This window comes from Mastomys coucha, unplaced genomic scaffold, assembly GCF_008632895.1.
Source record: "Mastomys coucha isolate ucsf_1 unplaced genomic scaffold, UCSF_Mcou_1 pScaffold23, whole genome shotgun sequence".
Taxonomy (NCBI): Eukaryota; Metazoa; Chordata; class Mammalia; order Rodentia; family Muridae; genus Mastomys; species Mastomys coucha.
Genome location: NW_022196906.1, coordinates 77,405,946 through 77,428,740, shown reverse-complemented (window position 1 = coordinate 77,428,740; position 22,795 = coordinate 77,405,946). Strand labels below are relative to the sequence as shown.

Here is a 22,795-nt window from a genome sequence, read left to right as displayed (position 1 = left end):
ACATATCATACAATATCTCCTTTCCCAGTTGCCCCTCCAAAAAACAAAAACACAAAAAAGAACAAACCCCTTTTCCCCGCTTCCCCCTGCTCATGAAAAAAGATAAGGAAGGACACTTCATACTCATCAAAGATATGATCTACCAAGATGAACTCTCAATTCTGAACCTCTATGCCCCAAATGCAAGGGCATCTACATTTATAAAAGAAACTTTACTAAAGCTCAAAGTTCACATTGCACCGTACACAATAATAGTGGGAGATTTCAACACCTCACTGTCTGCAATGGACAGATCATGGAAACAGAAACTAAACAAAGACATGGTGAGACTAACAGAAGTTATAAAACAGGTGGATTTAATAGATATCTATAGAACCTCCTTTTTCATTCTTACCACCTAATTTTTACATCTTTCATAATCTGCATTAATCTGCAGGTTTATTGGATTATTGCCCCAGTCAAGATAGGTAGTTTGATATAGGGCAAAGATCTTGATATTTCCAATTTGTTACTGGATCTCTAATATTAGGCAGTCTCAAACACATAGTAGACAACCAAGAGTGTGTTGAATCAGTGTGACAGTTTTCAGAAATTAATGTTTAAGTAAGTAATTCTCCTTTGGCCGTTTCCTAGATGTGTAACTTAGAGTATAAATTTTTTTTTAATTTTAAAATGGTGCTCATAATTTTTTTACCATAAGGTTTGTGAATGTTTGAGTCATGATAAGCACAAAATACACACTTTATCAAAGGAAATTCATGCTTAATTACGGACTTCTGTGAGACTGACTAGTATTTTCTGTAATACTACATAGGATTGAACCAAGTTTTGAGCCAGCAAGCAAACCAGGATATCAGTCCTCTAGACAGCATGATTCAAAGACTGCAGCAGGAACAAGACCTGAGGCGATCTGGTGAAGCAGGTGTCAGTAATGCCAGCCGTGTAAACAGAGGTAAGCTGAGAATGTACTTTAAAAACTCAGCTCATCTTAATCACCAGCAATAGAGAGGTGACTAAACAAATGGTACATCCCTAAAATGAAACAGGCTACCAAAATGATTGTTTCTGAAGAATAACTGCAAAGTTCTATATTACAGATGAATTTTAAAAGTACATATAGACTTCAGAATTTCCTTAAGTCAACGTTAGAAATAGGATTCTGTTCACCTCCTCCATTCCCTCAGTGCTGGGGATGAAAGCCGCTGCTTTATTCATACAGGAAAAGTGATTTTACAGTAAATCTGAAAAATGTGAAAAATCAGTTTAATAAATCATTTTCAAATCATAAAGTCAAAGTTTTAGTACATCACTGTTACTTGTCATTTATTTAATGTTAAAGTTAAATTTGTGAGCCATAAATGTCCTTACATTTGTTTTTCTTAACTCTTGAAAGACTCAGCAAGTTATTTTTAAGGAATGATTTCATATTTGTAGAACATGAACTTAACACTATAATTATGAATGACTACTTTATCTAAACAATTGAATAACCACATTTTTGTTTTCATTAAGCTTTTGTCTGTGCTTTTGTTGCTAATAATAACTGAATTATTTGATGTAAAAGTTCTATTTGGAAGAAAGTGTGGGTTTTCTTTGGGGGGTGGTTATAAGCTAAGTGAGGCGAGTGTCTAAGTAGAACTTAACCACCCTGATTTTTGATCCAATTTAGGCTCAGTAAGTTCTACCTCCGAAGTTCATTCACCACCAAATATAGGATTAAGGCGCAGTGGGCAAATCGAAGGTGTACGGCAGATGCACAGCAATGCTCCAAGAAGTGAAATAGCCACAGAGAGAGATCTTGTTGCTTGGAGTCGAAGAGTAGTAGTGCCTGAGCTCTCGGCTGGTGTAGCTAGGTAAGGGAAATTATCAGTTGCCTTCATTTTAACTAATACCATTGAAAATACCTTTCCACCTTGTGATTTCTTTTAAGCAAGTGTTTTTAGCTAGTCATCACTGCCAAAAATGAATTTTTAAATATTTTTTTCTTTAATGATCTGTGTAAGTGGTATGAAATGGGGGTGTGTTAAGATATGAGAAAGTCACCAATTAGGTTCCCTAAATATATAATTGAGGACCAGTTCAGATTTTACATGGTTCTTTTGTCAGTGTGATCATGAATATCCCTGTGTGCGCATGTGTGGAGCTTAATTGTTGATGTCAGGTGTCTTTCTCTGTGATTTTGCACTTTATGTTTAGCAGAAGGTCACTGACCAAACCTGGAACTCATTGATACTGGTTGACCAGGCTTCCTGGCCAGTGAGTTCTAGGGACTCACTAGTGTGGTCTGTGTTCTCCTATAAGGATGCATTCAAGCTGTGGCATCTGGTCTGTAGGCTAGTGCTGAAGATCCAAGTTCAGGTTCTCATGTTTATCCTATAGTACTTCCTTTAACTAGGAGCCACAAGGAAACACCACTATGTATCTATCAAATCGTCTCAAACAGTAACTGGTAGCGCCTGATGCTAGGTATCTATAGAGAAAGCCGCTATGCTTGTGCATTTTTTGTGGCAACATAGCATGACATAGACACTCTGGAATACGGTTTTGTATTTTATTAGGCAACTGTCATATATGACTTCAACAATCATATGTTGAAAATTTCCTCTTATTATAATAGTGAATAATAATCTTTAAAGTAATTGTATGTGGTTGTTTTGATTATTTTTATCCAATCCCCCTTTGTCCTCTCATGCCTCCCTCTAGGTTTTCCCTGTATTTGCCCATCTGTTTCCCCTTATCCTTTTGGTATTAGTTTGTTTTGATGACCCAGTAATTTTAATTACATTTGCTTATGTGAGCGTAGGTGAGAGGTAAGTTGGAGGAATCCTGGCAGCTTCCCAGTGGCTATACCACTGAAGGGACTATCTCCTCCTCAGCAACCATGAACTCTCAGTCGCTTATCAGGGAGGCATGAAAACTCGGGCTCCTACACTAAAGCCTTACCTTAATTGCCTATACATTTTCATAGAGGCTTGTGACCTTGTGGATCCCCCCCCTTATCCATTACAAAATATGAGGGACTCAGTCTTGTGAAAGTAGTCACAATTGCTGTGAGTTCATGAGTGTAGTTACTGAAAAGTTGGGGAACAATTCCAAATTTCCTTCTACTTGGCTAAGCAAATGGTGTATTCTATTTTATAGAGGAACAACTTATTGATAACTTAGATAAATCTGTTTTGATGGACGGATGTTTAATTAAAACAATCCCAAAGTTGTGTAATGTTTGATTTCACTTATGAACATTATTGAAATATAAATGTTACAGGGTTGGAGAGCAAATTAGTAGCCACTAAGAATTAAGAAGAGGGAGATTTGAGGTGGAAGAAAGTGTTGGTGTGATAATAAAAGAGGAACACTAAACATCTTTTTATTGATGGAATGCTCTGTATATTGATTGTTGTGGTAAATGTACAAGACTATACATAATTTCAGAGAACTACCATTCCTAAATGAGCAGTAGTAGAACTGGAGAATCCTGGCGTGATCAGTGGTTTGCATCAATGTCAGCTCCTTGGTGTTGACACTGTACTATACCTTGGCAAGATTTTACCATTGTAGAAAACTCAGTGAAGAATGCAAGAGTTCTTGCTTTCTTTTTTTCACATCTATATGTGGATTTAAGAGTATTTCAGTATAAAAATATTAAAAACTCAAAAACTTAAAATTTGAGGTTGACCTTTTTCTGAAGATTTATATTTCACTTTCCTTCCTGTTACAGAATATGTTGGGAAAAAAAAATAAAGATCTAAGGTTCAGTTTTCTTACAGATCAACAAAATTTCCAAGTCAGTGTAAAAATAAAATTTTGAAATTTTAAGGAGTTGGATTTAATGAAATGAAAATTCAGAGCTAATTTTTTTTTTCTGTTCATTTAGTTTCATCTTAATGTCTGGATTCAAACATGGCTTTGCGTTTTGAGTTTTAGGGTCGGATCTATGTCACTGGAAAAATTATGTGTGCTTCAGTAATTGGTGGTTTTACTTTAAGGCTCTGCTGTTAAGCAGCTTACATGTGCGACATGTTAAGATTGTGTTAGTACAAGCTGTATACCCAAGGTGTCTTGCTATAACTTTGCAGAATTTAAAACTTGATTCAATTTATAATTACCAGAGCAGAAACAATTTGAAATGAGGGGAACAGCAAAACAAGTCTCTTAGCATTTTAGTTCTATTCTGAGCCACAGGCTCCATCTAGAAAGAAAATAGCAGAGCCAACTTCCCATTGTTAGTGTAAGAGCTAACATTCATTTTAAAGGAAATCGTTAATAACACAGTAGATTAATGCTTATGGTTTTTAATACTCTCTTTTAGTAGACAAGAAGAATGGAGAACTGCAAAGGGAGAAGAAGAAATAAAGAGTTATAGATCAGAAGAGAAAAGGAAACACTTAACTGTTGCAAAAGAGAATAAAATACTTACTGTCTCAAAGGTAATAAATGTTAATCTGATGTTTAATAGTATGGGGGTTAAGTATAATGATCATTTAAATGATTCCTCTTAAAATATAAGCATTAATATTATAAGCAAAGTAATATTCATGAAAGTTATTATGGTTAATTCCTGATTGTTTATTTGGATTATTTGATTTCTCTTTTAAAACTTTTGTTTTCGGCCGGGCACTGGTGGCATACATCTTTAATCCCAGCACTTGGGTTTTAGAGACAGGCGGATTTCTGAGTTCAAGGCCAGCGTGGTCTACAGAGTGAGTTCCAGGATAGCCAGGGCTACACAGAGAAACCCTGTCTCGGAAAAAAAAAAATTTTTTTTTTGTTTTTTTTTTTTTTTTTTTTTTTTTTTTTTTTTTTTTTTTTTGTTTTTGCATTTCTTGTCATTTCTTGTCTCTTAGCATAGCCTTTCTCCAAATGCCAACTTTTTTTTTCCTAAAGAATTATTTATTTTACATGTAGAAGTACACTGTAGCTGTCTTCAGATGCACCAGAAGAGGGCATCCGATCCTATTATACATGGTTGTGAGCCACCATGTGGTTGCTGGAAATTGAACTCAGGACCTCTGGAAGAGCAATCAGTGCTTTTAACTGCTGAGCCATCTCTCCAGCCCCCAAATGCCAACTTTAATGTATACTTTATATTCAATAAACTATAATCAACCTAAGGAAAAGTATTTTTCAGTTTTCACTAATTGTACATTCTAAAACTTTTATTTTCCTTTAATTTTTTTTGTTCTTTTATCCTTATCTGTTAATTGAATCAGCTGATGTATGCTTAAAAGAATAGCCCTTTTCTCTCTTAAGGTAGCAGGACCTGGGTTTAATCACTCACAATCGTCCTCAGTGTCGGGAATCAAGCAGCCTCTCCTGGCCTCTACTGCCACCAGAAACGCATGTGACGTGGTGCACACAGACATGTGCTGTTCCCCTCATTTCAAATACACCCTCAGCAAATAAGGACTGGCAGAGTGTCCCTGGTATTTTGCCTTGGCATGTCAGTGGTCCTCTCCTGTAAGACTTGTGTTTTCCTTTCCTAGCTTAGCTGAAGTTTCAGAGCTATTAGTTATTAGGCCTAGGAACACTATATGAAATAGCTTCTTAAGCAAGCCTGTATTATCACTGAACAGTGATCTAAACAAATTAAAAATTACTAGTTTCTGTCTAGTTTATAGTGGCTTAAACAAGTTGAAATATATTTTTCGTGTAAAAATCTTTGTGGCTTGATTGTTAAAGGCTGGGCCATAACCAAAAATATAAAAATTCTTGGTAGAAGTTGACAAGATTGTCTCAGCTGGCTAGAAATTTGCTGTAAAGGCTAGGAAGCTAGGTTGGATCCCAGAACCATCATGGTAGAAGAGAACTGACTTGCACAAGATTGTCCTGACCTCTATATGTGTGTCACATATACACAACCATACAGATAAGTAAAGGTCATCTAGATTGAAATTTAAAAAATTTTAAAAGCATTTGTAATCCAGAGTTGAGAATGAATGCCTTTTTCATTTTCTTCTTCCTCCAGGATTTGACCACATACCTGAAGATAGTCTGACTTCACAGTTAAGGTTATAGGATTAAGGCTCAGCCAAGAGAAAGGTACAAAGAGCACATATACTTGTCCTGTAGAAGGCTCTTTGATACTGCTTTTAATAAAATTATGACAGATTTATCATTGCCCAAGCACTATCCCATGATAGTCTAATAAAATAGATGTCATTTTTTGTTGAAGAGGGAGAAAATAGGTATTAGTTAACAATCAGCCTACTTTATTGTTTACTGTATCATTCATCAAGACATTTAAAACAGCCAGGTGTGATGGGTAACTTCTCTAAGGGTGTAGGATACTGAGGCAGGGAAATCTTTATAAGCTTGAGGCCAGATCCTGTCTCAAAGAAAAACAAAACAATATACATTTAAAATGCTTCTTATATTTTTCTATTTGAAATTTCTTTTAACCAGAATTATAAAAGTTTGCAGGAGGCTTTCCATAGTAATTTTAATCACATGAATTTGAGTAGTAGTTAGAAGTTTTTATGCCCAGTGAAAGAATGATAAATACTTTTTTTTTTTTTTTTTGGCTGGGTGTTTGTTTGTTTCTTCAAGACAGGGTTTCTCTGTGTAGCCCTGGCTGTCCTGGAACTCACTCTGTAGACCAGGCTGGCCTCAAACTCAGAAACCCGCCTGCCTCTGCCTTCTAAGTGCTGGGATTAAAGGCGTGAGCCACCACTGCCTGGTGATAAACTCTTAATAGTGGATTAATCAGTGTTTGATGAGGTAGAATATTATTTCCTTTATTTACCTTTACATACTTTCTAAGATTTCTATAAAATTTACAACAGATGTTTGGAGTGGGTTTGTATGTGACCATTTTACTTTAATTAGTAAGAATATAATTTAGGTTCAAATTTACTTTGTGTCAGATTTTTCTGATCTCAGTGTCTGATGTCAGGTTCACTTTTTTAAAAAGATTTATTTTGTGAATGGTTTCCTGCTTGTATGTATGTGTGCATTCAATGCCAGTGGAATCCAGAAGTGTCCCGCAGAACCCCTGAAGTGTGACCAGATTATTATGAGGCACTTGTGGCTGTGTGGGTGCTGGGTCTGAACTCTGGTCCTCTACAGACCCCCACGGTTCTTAGCTGACCATCTCTCTAGCTTCCATGTTCATTGTTGTTCAGGTCGTCCTTAGTACTTAGTTTTCCTTTTTGTATTATCGGGTTTGACAGTGATATGTTGTCTAACGGAAGGAAGCTTTCTTCATTTGTTCAATTCAAGTTCTGAAACCTTAAAACATTGTTTGGGGTATTGTTTTCTTTTGTTGTTGAATCCAGTTTTCAGCTCTGGATCCTCCTGTCCTGGCCTTCCTTTGAGGACTGCGTTGTACAGGCATTTGCATCACCCACATTAGTTGAAGCTTTGAGTAGTAATTGGCCAGTTTCATATTCTCACTAACATACTCTTCAGTCTGGATGGTTAGCCTGATGCCTTTCCCCATTGCTAATTAAATGATTAGTTGTTTTGTTTTGTTTTGTTTTTTTAAGGATCTTTATTTGCTTCTTTTTTACTTATGGATATGATCTTTTTCACTCTTGAAGTTGGCTTTAAGTTTTCTGGGAGCATGTTATGTTTGAATATTTCTGTTAGTTTGACTTTGTCTTTTTCTTGAATATTTGCATTTGCTATCTATAATTTTTTTAGGGTTGAGATAGGGTCTCTACATAGCCCTGGCTGCCATGGACCTCTTTTCTGTAGGCAAGACTGGTCTTGAACTCAGAAATACACTTGCCTCTGCCTCTTGCATGCTGAAATTAAAGGAGTGAGCCACTATGTCCAGTTTGCAGATGACTTTTTGAGATTTATTTCAGAAAGAATTTCAGTAACAGTCCATTTCAGTGATATTTTAAATATGTGAATTTTCCATAATAACAACTTTTAAACAAGAAGGCCTATTTCTTAAAGCCTATTGTGAATAAATTTTATTTTTACTTATTCTAGAATCATGCTCATGAGCATTTCCTGGATCTTGGGGATTCTAAAAAGCAACAAGCAAATCAACACAATTACCGTACAAGATCTGCACTGGAAGAAACACCTAGGCCCTTGGAGGAGCTAGAAAACGGGACTAGTTCTTCAGATGTAAGATCTAATAAGGACATTCACAAATCTCTCTTGAACTTGTTTTTAAATATGACTTTCATTGTCTGCATTCACTATAAATACAATTTTCATAGAGCATTTTATGTTTTATCTTAGTCATGTCTTTCTTTAAAAAAGACCTACTTCTACAGATGTCATATTCAATCTCAAGTTTATAAAAAGTGTAGTCTATGTGGATTAATTAATCTTAGTTTTCTTTGATAGAATTTTAGAATAATTCCTTGTGAATAGAGTATGTTAAGTACAAAGTACTAGTTAATGAAAATCCTATAAGAGTTCTGAGGTTCAAAGATGTTTGAAGTTTATATCTATATAACTGTTAAATAGTGACTAATCATTAAATGCAAGTTCCTTTTATATAAAAGCTGAGTTATTAAATTGCTCCTAAGATGGTCTCACTTAGTGTCACTCTCACAGCAGTTTGACTGTTTTATTTTTTTATCCTCAGTAACAAATTTAGAGCTTCTTGCTCTAGCTTTTTACTTGTTCTTATGTACTTTTTCTTATGTATAGATTTCTTTATAAATGGTTTTACTAATTTGTACACTTTTAAAGCAAAGAAAATCAGCAATCAACCACCATCTTATTCAGAACTTTATTTTTGAGATATTTTTAATTCTCTTAAATATAAAATTTTATAAAGTACTCTTACAATTCAGTGTTCTAGGAACTCGTGTATTTTGACAATTACAACACTGGCATGAAAGTTTGAATCCAGTTTAGTATCCTTTTAAAACAGTTAAGTAATTGTTTTAAGAGAAACTGGAGTATGCTAATAGAAAATAATTATTAACATGGAGAAGAAGTATAGATATTTTGGTTAGGATATTTTCATTAAAATATTTTGTTTTTATGTTTTGAATTTAGAAATTAAAAGTAATTCTGTTTCTTTCCATTCCCTTTAAGGAAAAAAAATGAAATACAAAACAATCTATCATTTATAGATCTCACTTAATTCATTATACAAACACTTGAATAGTTATATAGTTCACATTCTTAACTAAGACACCAAAATAGGAAGAGTGCTTCCATAAAAACATAGATATATAAACAGCACTGAACAGACTCAGCAGGTTGCATTTATATGGTTATTTGCAATAAATATATAAGTAAATAAACAGTAATAAGAAAAAGAGGCCAATGAGAAGGATCTGGGGGTTGAGGATGGGGAATAATATCATATTTAATTAAAAATATAAATACCAAAATATTTTGTTGCTGGAAAGATGACTCAACAGTTAAAAGCACTTTTTCTTCTAAAGGACCTGGGTTTGGGTCCCAGAATCCACATGGGGGCTCACACCAGCTGCAACTCCAGTGGGTTCCGCAATTCTGACCTCCCGGCAGCAGACATACTTTTGTTACACATACAAACATGAGACAATACTTAAACACATATTTAAGTTGTAAAGAGTACTATGCTCTTCAAATCGTTTTAGTGTGTCTAGAAAGTAGTAAAACTGAATCATACTTTTTGAAATTTGCCTAGGTTTTGGACTGCAATGACTTAGGTTCAAATTAAACCTTTTGTCTTAATAGTTATGATTCTTCAAACAAATTTCTGTAAATTTTTAAAACTTATACTTCTTGTATTCAGATCAGTAATACATGGCAAACACAAAGAAAGAACTTAAAATAGTTTAGTAACTGTGGAGACTGGTACTGTTGAAGCATGATATTAATATAAAGTTATAAGAATTATATCAAAAATTATAGCCTCATTAAAAAATACCTTCAAACATATTGTTCTCTGAACTTTGGATTGTTGCTAAGAGGGGAAACAGTTTGTAGCTTCATTACTGTTTTAAATCATCTCTCATTGGATAAAATAAAGCTAGAGATGGAATATGCTGATTTGTAAAGTCGTTTTAATAGTAAGTAAAATAAAAGTGTACCTAATTTTAATATCCTGAAATCATCTACAAAGAACTTAGTTTTAAAAATGTTCAATAATTTTCAGATGTTAACTATAGAGTTTTCTGTCTGTCATTAATTTGTTCTTTTTTAAACAGTGAATTTGTTTAAATTTGTTTTGATATTAAACTGTAATTCTAGGACTTGGGTAAGATGAAAGAGAATCACAAGGCAGCAGATAAAGTTCAGAACTGCCATGTCCAGAACCCTGCATTCAATTCTTAGCTCTGAAAAATAAAATTAAAATTTTTTATATAATTAAATAAAATAAATTAAATAAAAATGAAGCCTGGCAGTTATCTCAGAGGTCTTCTGAATTTGGTATTAATAGGTAATATTTATAAACATTTGTCTTAACTTTTTTGAATAAAAATATAAAAGTTGTATTTTTCTACTCCCAAGTCAGATAATTGATATCCTACTTTTCTAGGCGGTAGGTAGCTTATGAAATCTGTCTTTCTTGTCACAGGAAGGTGAAGTACTTGCTGTCAGTGGTGGGACTTCTGAAGAGGAGGAGCGAGCATGGCACAGTGACGGCAGCTCCAGGTAGAAGTGTAAAGAGTTTACCTGTCGGGTGCTCTGTGTCTGTCACCCAACTACTGAGTACAGAGTTATTGGAAGAGTCTTTTGGTTAGCAAGGTTTAGATTTTCTTCCTGACAAAACTTTATAGAAAAATTTCAACTAGATCTGTAAAGTAATGTTTTACTCTTCTGCCTACCTGTTACTGCATGTCTGAAAGCTATATTTAACATGCAGCATTACAAAATAGCTTCACTGCTGATTTTGAGCAATGTAGTAAAGAAGTTTTATTCTTATATGGCTGTATTTACAGGACATTGCTAATTTTCTCTACCAGTAATGAAAAGAAATTTTCTGCTCCTTGTTTTGATCATGAAAGCAAGAAAACCTTCAAATACTTAGGCTGGAATTTCACGTTTAAAGTTCTACTAGCATTAGCTACATAACAAGGTTCTAATAGTCTGTGGAGATACATGCACCCTTGGGGAAGGAAGTGGAGTGGGTGGGTGGGGGAACACCCTCATAGAAACAGGGGGAGGGGGAATGGGGTAGGGGGTTTCTGGAGGGGAAACCCAGAAAGGGGATAGATAACATTTGAAATGTCAATAAATAAAATACCTAATTAAAAAATTCTAAGATCCCCTCATAAAAGAAATCCCCATGCTTGCTTTCTTATTGTGATGCATGCATGCTGGTTTTCTAGGACTTTTACTACTTCTGCTTCAACTATACTCCATTCCTTATTTCTTATATGCAGAGTACTAACGACATGTGCAAACAGCATGCTTCCTAAAATTATTAAGTTCTTAAGTTTATTTTTCCATGAAAGTTAACAAAATTTGTTTTTAGATGTTAAGAGTAGGGAAATTGAGCATAAGGAAATACCTTTGAGTTCATTCATGGCTCTGACTGACTGACTGACTGACTGTCTACTTTGAAAAAATGGTCTTAAGACTACTCTACTGTAAGACTTAAAGGTCGCTTCTTTCCTTTTAGTGACTACTCCAGTGATTATTCTGATTGGACAGCAGATGCTGGAATTAATTTGCAGCCACCAAAGAAAGTTCCTAAGCATAAAACCAAGAAACCAGAAAGTAGTTCAGATGAGGAAGAAGAATCTGAAAATCAGAAGCAAAAACATATTAAAAAGGAGAGAAAAAAAGCAAATGAAGAAAAAGATGGACCAACATCACCAAAGAAAAAAAAGCCCAAAGAAAGAAAACAAAAGGTTGCTTTACAGTTTTTATATCAAGTGCTTTCTTCTGGAGAAATGAGTCAAAGCATAAATGTGAAAAATCCAGCAAACATTGAGGTTTATTAACAAATACTAATAGAAGAAATTCAAAGTTATATAGTAAGGACTAATAAGGTACATATGTTGACAGAAGTGGCTGGATGTTTGACACTGAAGAATCTTTACTTAGAACTGAGAGAGATTTATTTACATAAGAAAAATAATAGTATACAAGATTTTGTGTACTAATGGTCTTATATTAACTGATCGAATTATTATTCCTATAAATACAAAAAAGTTCCAGAGGTGCATCACATGAAATACAAATGACAAGACTTGTCTTAGTTGACTATAAAGCAAATACAAACCAATTATTGGGTAAAATATACTTTTATAGCAAATTTTCATTAAGTATGGTATGCAACTACAAGTTTTCACTTTTTGAGTTAATAATGTGTTTTGTTAATTCATGAGTCTGGACAATTTGAGAGTAGAGAGAAGAAAGAAGGAAACAGGAGACACAACCTATCCTTATAAAGCTGAAAATTTTACTCCAGCAAATGAGAGTGTGACAGCTTATAACTTTTTTCCTCTGAAGTAAATGGATATTTGTCTCTGCTAACTACTGTAATAAGAATCTGGGAGATGGCTCGTGGAGATATAATGGAGGAAACCAGCAGGTGAAGGTGGTTGCTACCCACCAAGGCTGACCACTTCAGTTTGATCCCTGACTCTGATGTGGCAGAACATGAGAATTGATTCCCATCAATATACCTTGGCACATCCACTCACATATACAGAATAATTTTTTTTTTTTAATTTTAGAGACAATAATATTATAGTAAATAGACTTATTTTGGTAAATAGAAATTTTTTTAAAAATACATGTTTACCTTTTCTTAGCTCAGTGGGCTGATGCATGTTTTTAATTCAGCTTTTGGGAGGCAGAAGCAGGCAAGTTTGAGTCCAGCCTGGTTTACCTACCAAATTCCAAGGTAACCAAGACTACGGAGAAAAACTCTGCCATCGCCAATTCCCACCAACTCCCTTGTCAAAAATTATCTTTTACTTTCTTTAGAAGTGAATATGTTATCATTTGTACAATTCAATATTAGTATGCTCTGGCTCTTTATTTTCAAGAAGCTTTGAAAATTATAATATATGCAGGCTAAGTGTTCATTTGATTTTTTTTTAACTGGTTGAATTTATATTTATTTCAGCTCTATTATAAATTGTTATAATTTGGGTTTATGATGAAATGATGGTTCTTTTTACCTACCTTCCTTGCATTCTGTGACAAACCAAGTACTTGGCTTCAACCAAGTACTTAAGGTTCCCCTAGTATCAGTGGATATAGAAATGTGTTCTTATGATTCTATGTGATACTCGAATCTTAGTTACAAGTTTAGTTATTCCTATTTAATATACAGTTATACCTTCTGAAAGATTTATTACCCATTCCTGTTAATATTGACACTTTCTTTATTGCAAGTAGTAATTGCCTGGTACAATTAATATGCCATATTTGAGTTAAAATTAAACATTTTTCCTCTATCAAAATAACCTTTATAAATCAACCCTTTACTTACAATCTCAGTGTATAAAGCTGGTAGAATAAGAGCAAAAAATTTCTAGAAGAAATTCTTTAGTGGTCTGTATTAGTAAGATTCTTGTTGCTTGAATAAAATAATAGATAATCAAAAGAATTGGTATATTGGGCTCTAAAGATCCTAGTTTAGTTTGTGTTCAGGTAGCTTGGATGTTTTGAGGCCAGGAATGAATGAGGCCAGAACATCATGAGGAGGAATGTGTGTGCTCACCTCACTGTGAGTGGGAATGAGAAAGAACTGGGATCCCAGTGTCCTGTCCATGCTCTCACTCAAAGCAAGTCCCCAGCAATACAGTACTCTTCCGTTAGGCACTACCTCCTGAAAGTTTTAGCACCCCTGTCTCCCATATCACCACAGACTAGCAATCAAGCAGTCTGCATTTGACATGGCAGGGAGGGTAATATTTAAGACCTCAGACAGTTGCTGGGTCTAACTTAGTGATAAACACTTGTCATTTACATAACTACTTAGGTTATCACCTGACTTAATGTGTCTCAAATCTTAAAAATCTTTTTTTCCTCCTCTTTCTTGAGACAGGGTTTCTCTTTGTATCCCTGACTGTCCTGGAACTAACTCTGTAGACCAAGCTGGCCTTGAACTCACAGGGATTGGCCTGTCTTCTGCCTACTGAGTGAGATGTGTGTCACCACTGCCCAGTGTAGCTCTTCACAAATCTTATTTTTCAAGTGCCCACTTCAACTTTGCTCTACCCAGCTTTCTTCACTAGAGTGGCCATAACTCCATCTCTTACTCTTAAGTAATATTGAGTATTTTCTGCTACTTGAACATTTAATCTGCCAGGGAACTATGACCCTGCCTTCAAAACACATTTAGCATTTGCCTGTTTGACCAGGTCAGTTATTTTTACATACTGAGCTGAGTCATCTAGAGTTGTTTTATTCTACCCTGTCCTTTTGTTTCTACCCACTTTATCCCAGAGGACCTTTTTCTTTTCTTTCTGTTGTTAAACTGCCGTGTCCCCCATTTCAAATTCATTGTCTCTCTCTGTGTGTATGTGCATGCGTGTGCATGTATGCTCACATAAACAAAAATACATAAACATAAAAATCTAAGGATGCTGTTTAGTGCTGCTCATATGTATATGAATCCGGGACTGACCACCCACTTGGTACTGTATAATTAGTTAGGAGCTTCATTCCTTGGGATGACTTAATTGTCATGCTCTCAACATTCTTTAGTTGCCAGTAGTTCTCTGCCAGAATTGTTGGTGTATCATTGTTTAGCGTCCCTGTTACTTCTAAGAAATACAGTCTTACAGCAGACCTCCTATTGAGTGTACCTGGAGTCTAATTTGACAGCTGTTGGCTATTACCAGGATATGAGCACCACCGTAGTACCTTTAGGAATATTTGGAGATGTTGGTTGCATGGTCTGTAGGTGTCACAGCTGCATAGGAATGTTGGTTGCTTCTGTGGGTTGGCAGCTTGCATAACACTTTTCAATGCTATAAAGATAATTATGTTTTCTAAAGGAAGAGGATAGCTATTGTACTCTTATAGCCTGAAAGTAGCCGTGTATGATATACAGAAAAATATGGGTGGCTATGTTTCAGTAAAACTTAATAGAACACTCAGGAAATTGTATTCCTTGACTGCGGACAAATATATATAAGAACAGCAAATGTATATATATGAACAGCAAATATACATATATTTGAAGTAGGCCCTATGCACTATATATATATGTTTATATATATAGCCATCCTTTTAAAATATGTCAGTTCTTAATACTTTTCAGCCTATCATTTCAGTGAAATCATGTCAAATGCTTATGCTTCTCATGTGTTCTCAAGATGTGAGAGCACTCCTGAGGCATTAAATTAAAAATACTGTGTGAGCAATAGGGATAGATACTGGAAACTAAGTTGTGAAATAACTTTTAGGAGTGTCTCTTGCAAGTGGTGGTCTTTGCTGTCGCGGCACTGCTGCTTTTGTATGCTAGCAAACCCATTCAAAGTGATTGAGCTGTGGGGTAGGGTACAGCTTAATTTTTATTAGTTAAGAAGTAATGTGCTTAAACAAAAAACCCAACAGCAACAAAACCATCAGTAAATACACTCAACCACACTTTAAATTTCTTGCATAAATAATGTTAGGTTTCAGAGTTTTGTTTGTTTTTTTGTTTGTTTGTTTGTTTGTTTTTAAGTTCATTTTCCATTCATGTAAAGGCTGTTGTCATCAGATTACTTGTTGGTGACCAGGTGACTAGTAAAACTAAGTTTTTACTCAGGAGCATAGGTTTGTTTTACTGTTGTTTTTTAATCCATAGGAGTTAAAAAGTAAAAAGACCTGTTTTCAGTTCTCCTTTCAGAAAAGATGATGCGTGTGTGTATGTGCATGTGTGTGTTATTTTGGGAAGAGCATAAGTGAATCAAAGAATGAAATAACTACTTTCAGTAAGAGAGGATGCTCTGTATCCCAGCAGTTAATGAAGTGGAAGGAAGGATGGATAAGAATTCAAGATCAGGGCTGATGAGGTGGCTCAGTGGGTAAGAACACTGACTGCTCTTCTGACGGTCCTGAGTTCAAATATCAGCAACCACATGGTGGCTCACAACCACCCTTAATGAGATCTGATGCCTTCTTCTAGTGTGTCTGAAGTCAGCTACAGTATACTTATGTATAATAATAAATAAACTTTTTTAAAAAAATCAAGAACAGCCTCCACTATATAATGAGTTTGAAGCCAACCTGAGCTACACGTCTAAAAGAAATAGAGTAAGTGACAGTGACAAAATGAGAGAAAGAATAAATGTGAGTGAATGAATGAGATAGTTCTTAGGTTGTTTAGAAGTGTAATGTGCAGTTTATAGCTGTCATGAAAGCAATTAGCTTTCTGGATCCTTACTACTTACTTAACCTATAGGATGTAATCTTACTTAGTTATTGTTACACTAAGGCTATGATTTTAAGACCACCGAGCACATTTTAATTTGTGTGTACTTTTTATAAGATGACTTGTTTTGCAAGGGGTAACTAGGAGAGTTTTTAGTGTCTGTTAGGATGTCTTTTGAGAGTTGTGTGAAGAGTATATGTTTTGTTTTTGTCTCCATCAGTGATTAGGAAAAGCTGAATAACTTTTCTCACTTCTGCTTTTCTAGAATAAGGTTTTAATACTAGAGAGTAAAATTTTTATACAGATTTATTTCCTTGTGTTTGAAGATACTACTAATGCTGTCACATGCTTTCTCAGAGATTGGCTGTAGGAGAACTAACTGAAAATGGTCTAACGTTAGAAGAATGGTTGCCTTCAGCATGGATTACAGATACACTTCCCAGAAGATGTCCGTTTGTGCCACAGATGGGGGATGAGGTACTTTTAATCTTTACTTTTTAAAAGTTAAAGTTTTTTTCAAGTAGTAACCTGAATATCTTTATAGGTTTTGAGACTTTATTTGTAGAAGATTGCAGCAAGTTCCTTTAAAAATATATATATCATCTAAATATCTATATCAGAGTATTGGAAAAGGATAACCAAAGATCTAGTAATAATATTCCTCGGGACAGTTGTAAATATGTGATAATATTAAATGTAAGTCATAATATTAATGTAATTCATAATATTACATATTTATAATATTAATGTAATTCATAATTAATATAATTAATGTAATTCATAACATTAAATATTTTGAAAAGACTGGGTTCTCCCCCTCCCCCTTTCTGCTTTTTCAAGACAAAGTTTTTCGTTGTAGCACTGGCTGGCCTGGAACTCACTCTACAAAGCAGGCTGGCCTGAAACTAAAAATAATTTGAAATTAATTTAGACTTTCTATCAGAATTTCTCAGAACCATATCTCTTTATTTTATAATACAAATTCAAGAAGTTTTACCTACTTGTATCCAACATAGTGACTAAAAATAATTTAGAGGCTTCCTTTTTCAAAACTTAGTAATTAATATTATTATAAATTAGTAACTATCAGGTATGATTTACTTATTTAAAGAGCCTTCTTGCCTGATAAACTTTAGGAGCTTAGAACATACCTCTGGACTGGCAATTCTTAACAGAGTCTGTAGGAGTAAGAAGATAACAGTACTTTCAAGATGATCAAGTATATTTAGTTTCTGTTTGGGTCGTCTTTAGATGCTGGTGCTTGAACATTCACCCTATCAAATCTTGAACTCGGGGAATTGCACTGCATGCCTCCAGTGAATCTCAAGCAACAGAAGGAGTAAAGAATAGGATGAAAAATATGTAGGATAGTGACCATCCAAAATATTATTGATCATTTAAACATATTTTTAAATAACCTTCTTTGGCCTGGAAAGTTGCTGTAAATTGAACATAGGATCTCTGTAAGAGCAACATGTGTTCAATTTACAGGACCCACATGGCTGCTCAACAGTCTTTTGTAAGTCCAGTCCCGAGGAATCTGAAGGCCTTTTCTGACCTCTTCAGGCCCTAGGCATGCACATAGTGCACATGCATCCATGCAAAAAAAACTCAATACCCCCCCAACATTTAAATAAGTGTATTTTTAATAATGCAGTGCATATTTAGTGGCAGATTATTCAAATACCTGTTCTGCAGGACACCAGCTAGAAGTTAAGTTTCATCTTAAAATAGAGATGCATACATCCATACATCCACTTAAGATTTACAAGCTAGATTAAAAAAAAATGTGAAAATACATGTTTGATTTCAAAGTTTTCTACATATGTATAGAATGTGATTTAAAAAGATTGTGACCATAAACATAAAAACCCCTGGTTATAATCAGCGCGCGCTTGTGTGTGTGTGTGTGTGTGTGTGTGTGTGTACACCATATGGATTAAAGTACTTTAAACTCAAAAATAAAATAATAAAGTTCAAACAAAACTAATTTTCTGTGTATATATGCAGGGGAATTTTTAACTAGAGCACTTCAGTTTTGTTTAAGTGACTTTAAGACAACTTGGAATAATGTTTAAAATTTCCATTTTAAGAATTTCTGGCCAGGCGGTGGTGGCACACGCCTTTAATCCTAGCACTTGGGAGGCAGAGGCAGGCGGATTTTTGAGTTCGAGGCCAGCCGGGTCTACAAAGTGAGTTCCAGGACAGCCAGGGCTACACAGAGAAACCCTGTCTCGAAAAACCAAAAAAAAAAAAAAAAAGAAGAAGAAGAATTTCTGTGTAATCTCTAAATTAGATTTTCTGTTAATGTAAGTAATGTCTTCCACCTTTGTTTTTTATTCTTTTTATATTTATATATTTATTTACTTATTTTTTAGGTTTATTATTTCCGACAAGGGCATGAAGCATATGTTGAAATGGCCCGGAAAAATAAAATTTATAGTATCAATCCTAAAAAGCAGCCATGGCATAAGATGGAACTAAGGGTAAATATTGGCATATTTCCTGGTGTAAAATATATTTTTTGCATTATTAAATAAGTTGTATGAAGATTTACTCTTTGACTGTAAGAAACTGAATGGGGCTGGGGAATAATAGTTCAGTAGGTAATATGCTTCCATGAAATTGTAAAGACCAGAGTTCAGGTCCTCAGACCCCTGTAATATAGAATGGGTGTCTGTGGTTTGTGCCCTTTCAGACTCTCAGCTCAGCACTTGGGAGACACAAACAATGACTAGGGCAGGCTGATCAGACTAACCAGACTGGCAAGTTACAGGTTCGGGAAGAGGCTCTTGTTTCAGTAAATAAAACAGACAATGATAAAGAAGTGATAAAGAAGAAGAAGGCCATCTACTACTGGCCTTACAAGCACACACTTTGTTCTGCAGAGATAATGCCTTGTTTTTTATATTGTAGGAACAAGAACTAATGAAGATCGTTGGTATAAAGTATGAAGCGGGATTGCCTACCCTTTGCTGCCTTAAACTTGCTTTTCTTGATCCTGATACTGGTAAACTGACTGGTGGATCATTTACCATGAAGTAAGGACTGCTATTGAGGCAGAGTTTTAATAGTATTGGACTATTTTTTTTAAGATAAATTTGAACATATCTTAGATACTTGTAGATGTGTGACCTAATTAGTATGTTTCTGTTTGTAATAGATACCATGATATGCCTGACGTCATAGATTTTCTAGTCTTGAGACAACAGTTTGATGATGCAAAATATAGACGATGGAATATAGGTGGGTAATTAAGAAGCCATAGGTGTTCTGCATAGCTTATGTACCCTTTCTTTACTTTATGAATGATTTGCTACTTGGCATAATTGGAAACACCTTTTTAATAATTTGTCAGTATGCTAATAGAAAAGATACGCCATTTTTAAGTTTTGAGAATGAAAATACTTCAATCTGGTTGATGTTCAAATTTCAAAACGTTTTCTGTTCTATTTGCTTAACCATTATAGAATTATTTTATAATTTTTTTTCTCTGAGCTATTTTGTTTTGAATTTAAAACTTACCCAATAATATTGATAATAGGAATCATGTTTGAGGACAAAGTTGATGTTATAACATCATGAGTTTGAATTTTGAACTTGGGCTAATATTAATATTCATAATTGTCTGCAAGTGTGAAATCATGTGCTTTTAAGCTACTTAAAGTATACAAATGGACCTATATTCACTGAGTAGTTCTTAATTTAAACAAATCCACTATTTGCTATGTTAGCATGTACTGTAGTAGATGTGTAAATGGCATCACTTAACAAATCATATCAGTTGGTATATTGATCTATTTTTTCCAGTGCTTTTGGCATGTTTTTCTTGATTAATTTTGGCAAAACTTAGTTTTAAGTGGGACAAGGAAGCAGACAGGAACATAACATAAAAACAAAGTACAATCATACACATGAGTTAATATACCATAATGAAAGTGAATATTTTGGTTGCTTACCTGAAAGAGTCACTTGTAAAATGTTATAATCAGAGGGTATGAGGTAAAACAGAAGTATGACATCCTCTTAAGAAACAAAAGATGGGGGCTGGAGAAATGGCTCAGCGGATAAGAGCACTGGCTGCTCTTCCAGAGGTCCTGAGTTCAATTCCCAGCAACCACATGGTGGCTCACAGCCATCTGTAATGGGGTCCGATGCCCTCTTCTGGTGTGCCTGAAGAGAGCGACAGTGTGCTCATATATGTTAAATGAATAAATAAATATGTTTTTAAAAAAGAAGAAGAAACAAAATTTGCGCACTGGGAAAGTATAAAGGAATCTCTAGGAAATAGGAGTATCCAGAGGGATTATCACCAAGTAGAGTTTATATTATCAGCAAAAGAAATTAACACTGTAGGAAACTATATTGAAATGTGCTTCATGCAACTTGTTTTATAGTTAATGTAAATGCATAAAGAACATGAAAATTGAATATTCAAAATTATTTGAGGAAAATAGATTTCAGGAAATAGTTGTAATCCTATTTGACTAGTAGCAAATTATATTTACAGTGAAGATAGAAACACTAGAATAAAAGCAGCACACGTTTCTTTTATATACAGTTTTATTGAGATAAAACTATTGTGTGACAAAGTGGTAGGTAAGTCAGATATTTTGAATGAATAAACATCAGTACGTTTTTCATTTATTTATATCTTTCAATTTTTCTATTTTAGTACATTATCCGTCTTCATAGTTTGTTGTTCTTTTGTTTGTATAATAATATGTGTTCATCTATCTTCTGCCACTTAATATCACCAGGAATATTTGATGGTTGACTCTGACTGGTACTCTGCATTGTTAACCTGACCCTACTGTCCATTGTGGTCAGATGCATTTGCAATGTCTGACTCACCATGGAGCAAAGCTTGTCAGTCTTGGGAGAGTCCTAAGAAAGTGGTCTGTTAAGTTCATGCTGTTAGTAATGTTCTGCTAGATTTAAAGCATGATGTTAGTATTAAGTCTTTTAAAATAGCTTGTCTCTAAGTTCACTATCACAGGTATGCATCTGAGGAACAATGACAGACTTAATGCTTTAAAAGATACTTTACCTTTTTTTCTGATTTAATGCATTTGTGTTATTTTATGCATGTCTGCATAAACTTTTAAATCATTTTTTTTAAACATGAGAAAGTACTTTTGAAAATAACTGATTAGTTGGCAAAATAATTCATTATTCCTTATGTGTTAAAAATGAAAAATACCTTAGTATAAGACACTACTTAAATATTCTAATATAGATGATACTATTATTGAGTAGAACCAACGAATATATTCAGTTACACCCACATCGTTTAGACTTTTGCCCAGACTATCAGGAGAAGATCGAGTTAGTACAGGGACAGACATGAAAGGAAAACACTGCACAAACCAAAAGCTACTTTGCAGTTTTCATATGCAGCAGAAAACTGAAAAGACTGACATTCCAAACAGGCATGACTCTTGGAGCTTATTAGAGTATTTAGTATGAGCAGCTTTAGTAATAGAACCATAGCAGTTGGAGAAAGACATAGACAAAAGACGTGTTTTCTTTTTCTACAAAGCTTAACAGTTTTCACTGTTTGTGCTACTGCCTTTAGAAAGGAAGGAAGAGTGAGTGTGTAGTAGAGTGTGAGGATGAGGAAGATGATTAAGAGCTACTGAGGTTTTCATGGTTTTGCTTTTTAATCTTGATAATTATTTGTGGGAAGTAATAGGAAGTAAAAATTAAAAAATAAACAATGTGTCTGGTTAGAAGTAACCCAAAATATATATATGAGAAGTTTAGACATAGCCTGAATGGTGAATTTTTTTTAAATGCTGCATTTGCAAAAATGATTAAGACAAAAAGGAAAAGTCTCATTGAAATCTAAGAAATAATGAAAGTCATATTTTAGATATGTGTGCTAATTTCCCTGTCTTTTTTTTAAAATATATGGATTACCTTTTGCCTGTGAAGTCATCCAGTTTAAGAACCTTAAAGAGATACACTTTAGGAAAAGGTAGTTTACCAAAATAACAGTACGTCCCAGTGTGATGAGACAGATGGTTTTTGTTATTTTCCAGGTGACCGCTTCAGATCTGTCATAGATGATGCCTGGTGGTTTGGAACAATTGAAAGTCAAGAGCCTCTTCAACCTGAGTACCCTGATAGTTTGTTTCAGTGTTATAATGTTTGGTAAGAAAAGAACTGGTTGTATTTTCAGTTAGAGCAGGGTTTGAACTTTTTCTCATCTTTTAATAAAGAGGTCAAGATACTTCATTTAATACTGAGTCAATTATTTGTTTAATATAATTTTCATAAAAATTTTTTTTGTATTATCATTTTCTGACCTTTTTAATGGAGTAATTTTGCTTTCTTAAAGTTGGGACAATGGAGATACAGAAAAGATGAGTCCTTGGGATATGGAATTAATACCTAATAATGGTAAGTATATGTTAGGCTCATTGCTCAAACCTTATGGAATTAATTGGGGATTTTTGTTTTATATTTTCTCTCTCTTCCCTCCCCCCTCTTTCTCTTTCTCTCTCTCTCCCCTCCTTCCTCTTCTCTCTCTCTCTCTCTCTTTCTCTCTCTCTCTTT

The 22,795-nt window shown here is 34.5% G+C and overlaps 1 protein-coding gene across 3 annotated transcripts in view; it reads left to right on the top strand.

The window, feature by feature from the left end:
- Positions 1-22,795, top strand: part of Phip (pleckstrin homology domain interacting protein) — a 114,091-nt gene that overhangs the window by 66,519 nt on the left and 24,777 nt on the right. For 2 of the 3 annotated variants that reach the window (XM_031344015.1, XM_031344017.1), the window contains 12 exons: positions 815-952; positions 1,670-1,853; positions 4,310-4,427; positions 7,939-8,079; positions 10,484-10,560; positions 11,531-11,762; positions 16,592-16,711; positions 18,613-18,720; positions 19,151-19,275; positions 19,398-19,480; positions 22,279-22,390; positions 22,578-22,639. In XM_031344015.1, coding sequence (XP_031199875.1) covers positions 815-952; positions 1,670-1,853; positions 4,310-4,427; positions 7,939-8,079; positions 10,484-10,560; positions 11,531-11,762; positions 16,592-16,711; positions 18,613-18,720; positions 19,151-19,275; positions 19,398-19,480; positions 22,279-22,390; positions 22,578-22,639 — 1,500 coding nt within the window. The remainder of the gene's footprint in view (positions 1-814; positions 953-1,669; positions 1,854-4,309; positions 4,428-7,938; positions 8,080-10,483; positions 10,561-11,530; positions 11,763-16,591; positions 16,712-18,612; positions 18,721-19,150; positions 19,276-19,397; positions 19,481-22,278; positions 22,391-22,577; positions 22,640-22,795) is intronic. The other variant, XM_031344016.1, reaches the window with a different exon arrangement.